This window comes from Ruditapes philippinarum, unplaced genomic scaffold (genome assembly GCF_026571515.1).
Source record: "Ruditapes philippinarum isolate M1 unplaced genomic scaffold, ASM2657151v2 ctg1678_1_1_1_1, whole genome shotgun sequence".
NCBI lineage: Eukaryota > Metazoa > Mollusca > Bivalvia > Venerida > Veneridae > Ruditapes > Ruditapes philippinarum.
Window position 1 is genome coordinate 244,312 of NW_026861405.1, and position 14,768 is coordinate 259,079.

The 14,768-nt window shown below is 31.0% G+C and overlaps 2 protein-coding genes across 2 annotated transcripts in view; one reads left to right on the plus strand and one right to left on the minus strand.

Moving 5' to 3' along the window:
• Positions 1-6,204, minus strand: part of LOC132715512 (citron Rho-interacting kinase-like) — a 41,744-nt gene extending 35,540 nt beyond the window's left edge. The window contains exons 1-8 of the mRNA XM_060698518.1: positions 6,070-6,204; positions 3,652-3,857; positions 2,933-3,108; positions 2,519-2,763; positions 1,945-2,038; positions 1,391-1,600; positions 910-1,063; positions 200-374 (exon numbers count right to left, since the gene is read on the minus strand). Of these exons, the coding sequence (XP_060554501.1) occupies positions 200-374; positions 910-1,063; positions 1,391-1,600; positions 1,945-2,038; positions 2,519-2,763; positions 2,933-3,108; positions 3,652-3,844 (1,247 nt within the window). The 5' untranslated portion in view covers positions 3,845-3,857; positions 6,070-6,204. The remainder of the gene's footprint in view (positions 1-199; positions 375-909; positions 1,064-1,390; positions 1,601-1,944; positions 2,039-2,518; positions 2,764-2,932; positions 3,109-3,651; positions 3,858-6,069) is intronic.
• LOC132715519 (bolA-like protein 2) lies at positions 6,177-13,668 on the plus strand. The gene is made up of 3 exons (XM_060698531.1): positions 6,177-6,335; positions 9,432-9,526; positions 12,684-13,668. The coding sequence occupies exons 1-3, from the start codon at positions 6,273-6,275 to the stop codon at positions 12,790-12,792; spliced, it is 267 nt and encodes an 88-aa protein (XP_060554514.1). The 5' UTR covers positions 6,177-6,272; the 3' UTR covers positions 12,793-13,668.
• The last annotated feature ends 1,100 nt before the right edge of the window (positions 13,669-14,768 follow it).

Genomic DNA, 14,768 nt, shown 5'->3' on the forward strand with positions numbered 1-14,768 from the left:
TTTTTACATATCTAATATGTATTTTTGAAAGCAATGACTTAAAAAAGAAATAAAAAAAAAATAATTCACAAATTTTTTATTGGTTTTACAGCTTATTTAATCATTCAAACATTAACCACATGTTAGGCCTGAGAATAATTAATAATTTCACAAGTGCAAAGACTTTATTTGTCTATCAATTATATATAGATAAGCTTACTTATCAGCTGGTTTATTCTCAGTATAGGTAAAGCCTACAAAGGGTAAATCTTTGCCTGAGAAGTCTCTATCATATTTGTGGTCATCATACACTGGAGGATGTTTTATCTTCTCAAACTCCTCAAAGTTTGATGTATCATCCAGACTTTCTAGGTGAGGCACAAATGGTGCAGTCTCTGTAACATAATTAATTCATACATATAAACTATGCCTTTCTTAATGTTTTACAATGTAATTCAACTGTTATTTTATAAACATATTTTTTTTCTGAAGAAAACAAAATGTCGAAAGCTAAGAAAAGCATTAGTTCTTTACTCAACTGATTTTATATAATATTAATCAAAGCCTAACATGTAGGAAGATAAGCATGTCATACCTATAAACATCTATTCACAGCAATATTTGTATTTATCTTTTCCAGCCCTTTTTTCAATGGTTACGGGTATGAAATTATGTTATACCTATCTGAAATTTGTTCTATTAAGTCAAATAAAACTTCTGCAAATCTAAACCTTGTTAAATCTAGAATTTATATATTTATCAATTTTTCTTTTAATATTTTAGAATTCATTTGAATAAGTACCTGTTAAATGTATCAAAATATTGGTTCTATATGCTTACTAGAAAACTGTTCAATATTAAAATTTAATTACAAAAGTTTATATTCTTCTTCTTACTAAATCAAATCTTAAGAAGTTTTCAATTTAATACCATTTCTAATATTATCCCAGTCTATTTTATCAAAGAAAGCTTGTTTCCTGATTTGTTGGTAATCCAGTCTATGATCTGTGTCAGTTAAAAGCTTGTTCATCAAACTTTTAGCTGCTGATGATATATATATTGATTGAGGATACTTCAAATATGCCTAAAAAAATAATAAAAGAATATAACAGTATCACTTTAAGTTGTTTTATCAAGTGCAAACCATAACAAATGTCTAAACAAAACTGACTCATTCATTTTCCAACAGGATAGTTACTCTAAAACTGCAACTTATAACAATTTTTTTTCTTTTCCAAAACCTAAATTAAATTTCCCTTTGCAGGATATATAGTGTCAGGCATATGACTATATATAATAGAAAAAAATCATCATATGAACGCAAAACATTGAAAAATTTTCTAATCATGCCCAGTTTCAATCATTCTGATAAATAAAGAAGAATGAAATTTGTAAGGAAATAAATGTCTACCTCATAGTTCATGATATTAGAATATGTGGCGACCATTGAACCTGCGTCATCAGTGAACGGTGTTTTCCCATACAACATCTCATACATACAGACACCGAGTGACCACCAGTCCACCTCAACACCGTAACTGTTCACTACATCATTATTCATGGCATTCAGTAGCTCTGGAGAAACATAATCTGGTGTTCCTACGGGCATCTTTGATGATACCTGATACAAAAAAATTATTACCAGTAAATATACTGTAAAATCAAAATTATATTCGTTCAGGATTCATTTTTGCTTATTTTGCCAAATTTGCAATTTAGGATTTTTTGTAAAAATATTTACTTTATAAACATAACATGACCATGATATTCTTCAGATTGAAATTAGTGGCCATATTGGATTTTATTAATACAGAATTAATTTGTTGTTGAATTCGCCAACTTATGATTTGAAACATATCAAAATAGTCAAATATTTAAGATATGATATTCTCTTGAGTTATTCAAATAGCTGAACTGAAAATAGAAATTAGCGAACAATTAATTGATTCGGACATATCAACTTACATAACCATTACTGGAGAGTTTTGCAGCTGAACCGAAGTCTACAAGTTTCACATGCCCTCGAGTGTCTAAAAGAACATTCTCTGGTTTAAGATCCCTGAAAAATTAAAAGTGCCTTAAAAATTATCTGAAAATTGATAAAGCTCTGTTACTTTATTATTGAAACCTTCCCATGATAATATATTTACAAATTGATTTTAATGAATTTTACAAATGTGTTGTTTTAATATTCTTATCCGATGAAAACATTTTAAATATTTTAATTTCATTAACTTTGGAAATGTTGCCTTTACTTTCCCAATTGCAAAGCCACAGGTTTTTAAAGGTTTAGAAAGTAACTTTGTACGATTGTTTGTAAAACTTGACAGTATAACCAGCTTAACAGTACATGTTGTTATTTCATTTTACTTTTTTTTATTTCTATAAACACCTAAGGCTAATAGTAACAAAATCTGTGAGCTAATACTGGTTGCTCATATGTTCTCTGAATCACAAGCCTGCTATTTCCCTTCATCAGATTTTGTTTATATAGAAACAAAACTTGAAAAGAAATCATATTCTGTATCATACAATTTACCTATGAACATATCCCATTAGATGAAGATCATGAGTAGCAAGCACAATTTCAGCGAGGTAAAATCTGGCCATCCTCTCCTCAAAAACATCATCATGTCTGCCCAGTAATGAGAGCAAGTCACCGCCAGCATGGAACTCCATCACCAGGTACAATGTATGAGCATCCTGGAAAGCGTAGTGTAGCTTAGTGATCCATGGACTGGTAGCATGAGCCATGATCTCTTTCTCCTCCTCATAAAATGATATCTGAGACATTTAAAAAACAAACATTCAAATAAACACATATAACAATTACATTTTCATAGCAGCATTGCAATCTTATGAACACCTATATTTGGAAAGGTCAATGTCAATTTTATGTTTTATCAATATCAAAATGTTTTGTAAAAATTTGATATCAAAGTGACTTGATAACCTCTGATTGAGCCAGTGTTTCTTGTTTCCTCAATGTCTTCATAGCATAAACTGTCTCTGTATGTCGGTCCCTGACCACCTGTACCTCTCCAAAATGACCTCTTCCTATAACATTTTTAACCTCAAAATCTGATGCACTAACTTTCAATCTCTGTACCTCCTTCAATGTGCTTTCATCTGAAATGGTTTAAAAGTTTTGTTCACTTTATAAGCTGAAGCTTACTGTAGCTGCTAAAGAATCAATCTTAGAAGATAATTTTATTTTATTCTTATCAGTCAACAAGTTTAGATTTATGCACAGTGGCACCATTACTACATCTATAGAATTACACTTAATTATACTAAAATCATACATAATATGAGAATGTATTAATCAATGAATAACCTTTTATTTTCTCTAAAGAAAATTATGACTTTTCAGTAACTTATTAAACAATCTGCCTTGTCTAACATGAAAATGACACCTACATGTACCAAAAACATATACATATATTGGTTTGTACAGAATTTATTTTAATTTGATTATGTAGAAAGCTTATAGCTTATACACTCTGGGATCTGTTCCTGGAACCAACCAGTACTGAGCAATGAGTGTAAAGTTTCTTGCCCTAGGAAACAATGGCTCATCCCTGATGAGGTAGTATATGAACCTACCCTGAGAGTGATCTGACATGTACATGTAGAGCAAGAAGATGTGATATATATTTTATAAATGATTACATTTCTTTAAGAAAGCAGCAACATGTTTGTTATGTTTGTATCTAGCGCATTCATCTACGAGGACTAGTAAAGCATCAAATAAACCATCTCTAGCAACGAGAGCCGTCTTCACTGTATTATCATCACAATCCACTTTACTCTGTACCAGGTCATCTAACAACTTTATACGATTTTCTATTGCTGAGTCATCCATTCTTGTTTGCTATCTATTTTCACAAAAATAAAAATAATAATGGTAAGGAAATGTAAAATAACGAGAGCACCGCTAGGAGGAGCATTATATGCCGGAAACTGTTTTTTTAGGATGAAGCATTTGTAAGACATGGGAATTAAATAAAGTATTAACTGCTTCAAAAAGCAATCCTTCTTTAAAGCTGAAGAACCTTCATATATATACAGTTGCTGTTTCCAAAGCACCAACATCAAGTTGTTATCTTGTAAGTAAGAATGCTACGACGGATGGATTGAAAGACGCCAGGGGTATAACATAATATAAGCAAATTTTTTAGGGCATATAATTAATATACTCAATATAAGTGATCATCCTATGAAGTTTGACAGTTGTAAAACTGTTAACAATGTTAAGGTCATTTGATATTAACCTTTGACCTTGTGACCCCGAAATCAATAGGGGTCTTCTACCCAATATGGACAATCATCTTATGAAGTTTGAATATTGTGGGCCAAATGGAACTTAAGTTATGCTCCGGAAACTGTTTTCAGTTTTAAGGTAATAGTGACCTTGACCTTGTGACCCCAAAATCCATAGGGGTCTTCTACCCGATATGGACAATCAACCTATGAAGTTTGTATATTGTGTGCCAAATGGAAGTTATGCTCCTGAAACCAAATTGCTAACGGACGGACGCCAGGGGGTATAATATATGCCCGAAATTTTTTCAGGCATACATATAATAAATATGAGTTAAAAGTTAAACATAATAACTACCTTATGATACTATTGATAAGCAATTTAAAGCTGCATGCCGCCACATGAGCCAAAATATTTCAAGATAATTAAACTTGAGAATAATATACTAAGATTTTAAGAAAAGTAAAAAGATTCAAAATTCAAGAAATAATTTACATGTTATGTATAATTAATGACTGATTTTACATTATTTATCACCATATTTCTTAGTCTATGCTATTTTTGCATATTTTGCCCACTTTAAATTGTCTTTTTGTTATTTTTTTAATTTTACTTGGATTGTAAATGCTGTTTCAAAAAGTGTTTGCAATGTGTAAATTACTTTCTTTGTTCACTTCACAATATTTTATTTTTAAATACATTTTCAAATTTCAACATGAATATGGAGGCATGCTGTTTTAATTGTTGAAACATTTTCATTATTATGCTCAACAGACAGGCACATAAAAAGAAAGTTAAATAAGAATCATTGACATTGAGTATCAAATCAAATACTGAATTTGTATTAACTGACACTGGGTTCTGTATATTATGTTTATATATAAATTTCTAAAGAAACTGACTGTCATGTATATCAACACTTTCCTTTAAGTGGATTTCGAGTCATTTCAGCCCCAAATTTCCCAAATAAGTTCGGCTCTTTACCAAAACGTTCCGATTTTTAGTTCAGAAAAAGTCTTAAGTACCTTTATGTGTTTCAAAAGCAATATAATACATTAATGAATTGATAAAAAAATGAATGAATGCAGTATATTTAAAGCTATTTTATATACTGTTTAAATAGTTAGGTTCATGTTCGTCATTCTCGTTCATATTGATTCAGATAACTTTTTGGTCACAGTAATTAATTTACAACCAAAAGATCAGAATTTATTTTCTTTCATTAAAATACATATGACACAAGTAATTAATAGTCTCTGTTGACGTAAATAATCACACAAGAGCTGATTTTAAGAAAATTATATTCATATTTCGTACTCGCGTTCATATTCGCAAATATGAATTAATATTCTGTATTTTACTAGATCTATTTAGTCATGACCGGGACAAATTGACCAAAAGTAGCAAGTTGACCAAGGGACGAGTTGACCACAAACAAGTTGACCTGATTGCTAAAAAATGAATGAGATTTTATTTCTAATTAATAAGTGATCCTTTTCCAAGACTGTAGATCTGCCCGAAATTTATTGCAGTTCTTTTCATTATTCACAAAATTAAAAATTATCAATTTATTGGCAGATCTATGTTATAGATGTGATTTAGTGTCACAGTTTTAAGAAAAGTATTATCAACATGTGTTGCTTTTACATGCAGTCACAGAAAATGAAAATACTGTAATATCATAGAACCCGTGATATCAAAGGAACTGAGTAATGAATAGATCTAGATCTACAAAAAAAATAACAACAAAGTCCAAGTCGGACCATAACAATTAAACATGATCACAAATCCATGAAAAGTTTACGTTTTAAAACCAACTATGTTACCTTCATCAATCAAAAATGACATAAATGAGATGCAGTCAAACTGCCTAGCTATTTCTACAAGTGAATTCTTTGTTTATCATTTCATAAATATTTGAATTGTCCGCTCATTTCCGTCTTTCGGTGAATCGTGAGAATAATGTGTCGTATTTTTTACTAACTGAGGTGTACTTTCACTTTACCAGTTAATTTACCAGTTTACAAAAATGGTTATAACTACAGATGTATTGGAAGAGAAGATAAAAAGTTGTATTGAAGTGACACATGTGGTATGGCTGAGTCAAAAGGGTCTTTTTATATTTTTGATCCAACAATAATTCATTTTAAATGAATGCCAGACTTTTCACTCCCAAGACATTTCACTATTGGGACGTTTCACTCCCAAGACAATTCACACCTCCCACTTTGTCAATTGTTTATACGTTTCACTCCCATTTTTGTTTGTCGTTTATTTTTATTATTAAAAGGATATTCAATGAAATGTTTCATTTTATTGATTTTGAAGGTATTGTTAATAAGAATTTATGAATGTTAACACAATATTAATATCAGTTTAAGTAATGTTACAGAATGTGTAAATAATAAAAACTATACAGTATAGTATCAGCTCAGAAAAGTGAATTTTGTTCTGTTTAAACGGTATTTTGAATAATTCCTGTTATTAGGAGTGAATACATTGGTTTCAATGAGGACATACAGGACTAACAGGTATGATGAATTATTAGAAGATTATCATTTAATTATGGGTTGAATGATAAGAGGTTTAAATGAAAGATAAATTTTTATTATAAGACTAAGAGTAACAACATGAGAAAATTCAATTTATAATGAATTAAGGGATAATAGAATAACATAGAAAAAATCAATTAAAACAAAAGTCTGAACTAATTATGATATAAAAACATAAAGTACTGAGTTTGAAATCATTGACAAAAAGCGAAATCCCCCTTTAAATTCATTTTAATTAAATCCAAGGTCTATATGAGTATATCACAAGTATCAGAATAATATTAGTACAAAAAAGGAGTGAAATGTCTTGAAGACATTTCACTCCGTAGTGAAACGTCTTGGTGTGAACCGTCTCAAATAGTGAAACGTCTGTCTACCATTTTAAATATTGTTTAATTTTGAATGGATCTGTGACATGTCATGAAAATGAAATCCACTTTTTTTTTAAACATTTAGATCTGCTTTCACATAGTTAACTGGTCTGTGTTAAAAAAATATTAAAATGCAGTAATATTGCATAGATCCACTGGGTATCTACATATAAATTCTTTGAATAAATTTGATCAGTTGTAACTTGATGTAGATAAACAGTTTATTATATACTTATAAATGAAATATTGAGAAATATTGATGAAATAAAATGCGTATTTTCATTTTCCGTATTTTCACTGTAAAAATTTATTTTTCACTGCAGTGAAACATATTTTCCGTATTTTCACTGGTGTCTTGCCGGACTACTTTCTTTTAAATTCTGCCAGTACAGGAAAATCTTTCAAATTTTAATATCAAAAAAGAGAAAAATGTATATAATAAACAGAAAATTCAAGTTTTTTCTATAAATACATGATTTATTTTCATCTTGTGGCATGAAAATTACCATATTTCACTCGTGGCTACCGCCACTCGTGAAATATTTATTTTCATACCACTCAATGAAAATAAATCATGTATTTATAGAAAAAACTTGAATATCCTCTATGTATTGTCAACTTTTAGCTATCAATAATCCAAGTTCTGTTCTCTTGTAAAATAGCCGAGACATAATGTAATGCATTGATTGGCAGAGCTGACAATCGCCCCATAAAGATTTGCCTCACTTTATTGATGATTAGTGACAATTCGCCCCACTTCCACATACATTTGTAAATAATCTTTATCATTATAAAAAGTACCTGGGTAATTTAAGAAATGATAAGATTAAATGTGTGTTTTGGTATATTTGTGAAGTAAAATATTCTCTTTGTTGATTTTTAAGAACAGAAGCGGTCATGATAATAGGTACATGTAGATAAACAATTATCATTAAACAACAATATCATTAATTATTATTTAGTCAGAAATTCATTTTTATGAATTAATAATGAATCGCCCAAACGACAATTCACCCCATAACTTCTGGCCCAAATTAAGTGATGATTTGCCCCAGATTAGTGATGATTTGCCTCACTTTAAAAGAATTGTTTAAAGCATCCTTTCTATTATCAAAATTTAAAAATGAGAACATTAAATGTTTGTTTTGGTATCTATCTTAAAGAACTGAGAAATTGATCATTTAACTGTTTGGTTTATCAACATTAAAACAACATAACATATTTAACTGTTTGGTTTATCAACATTAAAACAACATAACATATATGTTAGCATAAATAGAATTACTGGAAAATACCATTCAAGCTATTGTCAACACTGTATAACAATCTGCCTTAATAAGTAGTCTAAATATTTTGACGGGCCAAAGCTTGATTCTGAGATATTTTCGTTCTGGGGCAAAATCTCGCTTTAACATAGAGGCGAGATATTGCCAAGACACAAAAAAAGCACAATATCTCGTTGCGCAGTACAATTAGTTGGACTGCTTTAATAAGAAACAGATACATGTAAATATGTGTAAATTAAACAACTTTCACTTATATACAACATTCAATGTAAAATTTAATGCTTATAACTGTGAAAGTTACATAAATTTTTTTTAAAAAGTATACAAATAAAATTAGTAAGACTGTATAGTTCTGTTAAACTGATAATTTTTAATAAATCTTTAAATCAATGTAAAAAGTATACCAAATAAATGCAAAAATACTCAAACCTGATAAACATTTTTAATGCAAAAGAATAAAAAGAATGTTTAATTTAAAGTGGGGCGAATCATCGCTCATGTGGGTGAGTCATTATGGGGCAAATTGTCAGTGGGGCAAATCCTTATATTACCATCTCTATAAATTGTCCATTCTTTAAAATGTCCAATTCAATGTCTATACTTCTTTTATTTGTTGTATCTGTGAAGAATGGTGGCTGATTTGTGCCATGTTGTATTTTCATTCCACAAGCGCCTGGCGAAAACATGGAAATATGACAAAGTATCCACTTTGTTGTACTTCAGCTCCACTGCGTGTCAGGCACCCTGCAAAGCGAAAGGTAAAGTGCAACAAATCGGTGACTTTGTTGTGTTTAAGTCTGTCCCTCGCAGAGCAAAAATACTACATGGCACAAAACAGCCACCATAGTCAAGTGCGCCTTATGACAAATCATTGTGCACCGATTCACAGACCCTGTGTTGAAAATGTGCAAGTAAGCTATACTTCTTCTACTTCTACTTCTATGTTGACCTCGTCTGTTAATCTTGGTTGTATTTTCAGAAGATAACTGATACATCAGATGGATGTGGTGCGAAATTTCAAGCACTTGTAGTTTCTCCAAAGTTTGAAGGAATGCCGCTGTTACAAAGACACAGGTTTGTTGATTATATAAAGTTAATTTTTATTCTTCATTAAAAAGTTGTTCTTTTCCTTAGTTGATTAGTTATGGCTAGCCTTTATACAGGAAGATGATTTCTTTTATTTAAGGCCACATTAAGCCTCGGAAATCTATATTTATTCAAGTCTTTAGAAATGTCAAACATGTGTTGAATAATGTTTTACTAATGGATTTAGAGAATGTTAGTTGTTTAACAGCTAAAGAAAGTAGGGCTGAATGTGCAGTAATGTGTCCTAAAGGTAGCAAAATATAAACAAAAGAAGTATTTTGACTTCCATATAAATATACCAATGGCCAACAAAGCAAAAGAAGCAAAGATAGTTCATCTATATGAGTTCTTTTTAGAATCTGTAACAAGATACCAAAAATTTGAAGTCTTTGTGAAATAAAAATGATAGCATTTCTGAGGCATAATGGGCCTTTAAGACTTGAACTGGTATTTCTATTATTCAAAAGTAAATAATATTCTTATAATGACAGAACTTTGTAATATTGACAACAATGTCAGCAGGTGTTCTGTAGAAAAGTGTACTTCATCAGTCTCATTGTTGTTAATTTTTTTTCCTTTCTAGTCCTTAGAGACCATTGATTCAAATGGTTTTTTAGTTCACCTGAACACAAAGTGATCAGATGTTATGGAACGCCGTGACTGTCTTATGTAATCAATGTTTTTTATATCTTGTGAAACGATGATATTATTTTGTCGTTTGAGCGTGTTAACAAGTGCAATTTATATCATGTCTTGTCAAAGGAACATGCTGACTTGTACAAACAGCATGTTGACTTGTCAAATTATTATGATGACATGTGCAGACAACATGCTAACTTGTCAAAATATCGTGATGACTTGTGCAAACAACATGTTAACTTGTCAAAGTATAATGCTGACTTGTGCAAATGACACGGTTACTTGTCAAAGTATCATGATGACTTGTGCAAACGACATGTTAACTTGACGAATTATTGTGATGGCATGTGCAAACAGCATGTTAACTTGTCAACGTGTCATGATGACTTGTGCAAACGCCATGTTAACTTGTCAAAGTATAATGATGACTTGTGCAAACGTCATGTTAACTTGTCGAATTATTGTGATGACATGTGCAAACAGCATGTTAACTTGTCAAAGTATCGTGATGACTTGTGTAAACAGCATGTTAACATGTCAAATTACCATGAATGACTTGTGAAGACAACATGTGAACTTGTCAAAGAATCATGATGACTTGTGCAAATGACATGTTATCTTGTATCATGCTGACATGTCAAAACGTACTGTTAACTTGTCAAAGTATTATGATAACTTGTGCAAATGCCATGCTAACATGTCAAAATTCCATGATGACATGTGTAAACAGCATGTTAACTTGTCGAATTATCGTTATGACATGTGCATACAGCATGTTAACTTGTCAAAGTATCATGATGACTTGTGCAAACGACATGTAAACTTGTCCAAGTATAATGATGACTTGTGCAAATGCCATGCTAACTTGTCAAAATTTCATGAAATTTCATGATGACATGTGCAAACAGTATGTTAACTTGTCAAATCATCGTGATAACATGTGCAAACAACATGCTAACTTGTCAAAGTATCATGGTGATTTGTGAAAACGACATGTTATCTTGTCAAAATTTCATGATGACATGTGCAAACAGCATGTTAACTTGTCAAGGTATCGTGATGACTTGTGCAAACTCCATTCTAACTTGTCAATGTATCATGATGACTTGTGCAAATGCCATGTTAATTTGTCAAATTATCATGATGACTTGTGCAAACAACATGTTAATTTGTCAAAGAATCGTGATGACTTGTGCAAAACACATGTTAACTTGTTAAGGTATTATGAGCATGTCATCACGATAATTCGACAAGTTAGCATGCTGTTTGCACATGTCATCATGAAATTTTGACAAGTTAACATGTCATTTGCACAAGTCATCATGATATTTTGACAAGTTAACATGTCGTTTGCACAAGTCATCATGATACTTTGACAAGTTAACATGTTGTCTGCACATGTCATAATGATTAGCTGACAAGTTAACATGCTGTTTGAACAAGTCAGCATTGTCTGTAGACGAGATATGATGTACATTGCACATGTTAATATGCTTAAATGACAAAATAATATCATCATTTCAGAAGATAGCAAAAATATTGATAGCATAAGACAGTCCCGGCGTTCCATAAGATGTGAGCTCTTGTAATGGCATGTTGTCCTAAGTTATCTACAATTTCTTTCAATAAACAACATCTCTTCTGAAACAACAAACAGTGGATTTTGACCAAACTGCACTAGAGTTATCCATAGGTGACCCGCTTCAAAAATTTTGTAGTCAGATGCATAAGAAGGTCCCAGGAGCTGTAAATAGGCTTTAAAATGAAACTTTAATATCCTATTTTTAGAAACTGCAATGCCCAAGGCTTAAATACATTTGGCATGTAGCATCAACTTATCCTCTACAAAGATATATGGTGTCTCTGTTGTTGAAATTGACCAAGCCCATTGCAGTCATTTAGTTTACATACACATAGACTTACATAGGAAAATGCATTTTAATCTTCTACTAAGAAATTACATGTCTTAGATCTTAAATATTTTGCATGTGACAGTGCCTAGTGGATTCCATCAAATTTATGTGAATTTTGGCCCTGGAGTTTAAATCTTAGTCCTACCACAGGATCACATAATTTTGTTACAGTGAGCTATTATAATGGGGAAACAATCTTTTATAAACGTTTGACATTTAGCATCCCCTAGTGGGCCTTTATCAGAATCTCGGGTAAAATATAACTGCTGCATTGTTACTCAATGACCTCCTGCCTTGAAAACTTAAGAAAATACCTTTTCTAGCAATTGACCTCAGGTGAGCGCTCTTGGACCATCATTGCTCTTTTGTTAATATTTACAATCAAATATTGAATAAGTTGGTGTTTGGGTTATGAGATATATTGTGCTTTATCAATATTTATCATGTAGAGACTCAATTAACTGATCTAGTTGTTTTTGATGTTAACCTACAAGTGTCTATTCATTGCCATAAAGCATTCTTCCTTTTTTTTCCAGTATTCATTTAATAATGTTTTGATATTATATGATAATAATGATATTCTTTCTTTTTAGACTGATAAATTCTGCAGTAGAAGAAGAGATGAAACAGATTCATGCATTCCAGATAAAATCCCTCACTCCGCAACAATATGAAAATCTAACAAGTGAAAAAACTTCGTAACGATAGCAGTAAAAAGTTATTAGAGATAGACTTACATTATATAAAAGAATTTATTAGTGAACAGCTGTGACAGCTCTGGGTTACAGTCATTTGTCACCATTCTATTAACTGTAGCCTAAATTTCTGTTTATGACGACCATTCAATACTGGTGATTCTTATGAGAGTGTAGACTTCACAGTGAGAAATTTAACAACTTAGTAAATGAAAATGAATCTAGTTCAAGGTACAGAAAAAAAAAACCAGAGACATCAAAACAATCTGTAAATAGAAAATAATATTCAGGGTAGAAATCTATAGGTAAATTGAAATAAAAAAAAACATTAAAAAGACATTTTCTCAGCATTTTCTAGTTTAAACTTGTTAATAAAATGAAATAAATATTTACAATTCAACACTGTAATGTTCTGTTTAAATAAGTCCAGTGGTGTAAACGATATTTATTTAAAGAGTTCAGATGAATGTTGCAAAGCACTGTATTTCAAACTAAAGATTGTACATTATATGCATGTGTATATACAGCTAGAAGAAACATACTTTTGTCTTCTGTATTAAATTTAGTAATTCATGTCCAGGTGGCACTGTAGCAGTATGTCTTAAGAGTTGCGTTATTGTTATGACAATTGTTCTAGGGTTAAAATGTTATCACTTGAATTAAATCAGTGATTAAATCTAGCCTTTTGTAGGTATTTTCTATCCACAGAAGTGAACTACATATATAACTTATTATGTAAGTTCTCTTACTCCATTACTAACATGAATTTGTCAATTTGGTTTCAGAAATAGTAAATTCTATCATATTCTGTTATATTTTTCATAATAATGTATATTGAAAGTTTCACATGGATTTGCTGCTAATAAATTTAATTTTAATACTACCCATGTTGGACTCCATTGTGACAGACTGAAATATTCTAGCTCTTATAGTCCCATCATTCTACATGTAGTTTGTTGTTCTTCTTTTCGGCTGTGTTTTATGTGGCACCAACACAGTCAAGGTCATATGGTGACTTTCCAGCTTTACTGGTGGAGAAAGACATCAGGGTGCCCCTCAGTGCTTTATTTCAGGCATTTTCAGGTAATCACTGACATTCCATAATCGAGCTGGATAGCTTTCTCACATGAAAAAAATCCAATGCCCCTGTTGGGATCTGAACCCACTACAGTATCGGGCAAATGATTTGAAGTCAATGACCTTAACCACTGGGCCACATGCAGACGCCCCTGCACATGTAGTTCCAACAAAATTTTGAATTCAAAATGGCTTATGTACAAGTATTAACATGATAATGATTCAGATATTATAATGATACAGGTATTATGACAATTATAATGTTGTGTCATCTATGTGCTTGCAACTATATTCAATATACCAGGGTAGTAAAAAAATAAATATGAATTCAATTGCAAAATTTAAAATGACGGATTATGAGTTTGCTGTACAGGACTGAAAATTAATAATCATTACCAAGCATGTAAACAAATGGTAATGGCAAAACAAGGTAATTGTGAGTACTGTTGTAGAGAAAGTGTGTTTTTTTCAGCGCTGATTTGTTCATTTAATAAGAAACTAAATCAAGATTTAACTTGAGCAGAAGCTTGTAATAGCTGTTCTTAGTATCTTAAAAGGGGAACAACTCTTGTGTCAGCATACACAAAATTATTGATTTTTAAGCATTTATGGTTAATTTTTATTGATTTTTATCTATATTTTTTCAATAATTGTATGTAAAGGAAATTAATAAAGGGAAAGTGCTGTCAATGGATTTATTAAAAAGCAAATTGGAAGGTATGGCTTTTACCATTTTATAAGGAATGATGGAAAGTTATTAGACATTAATTGTATATAACCATACAACAGGTCAATATTTGTCGAGCTCACTTGAGGTTGGCTTGAGTTAGTTTCTACAATTACAGAATGGTATATGTGCATCCCCCTGACTGATACATGTTCATATGGGATGACAATTATACTTAT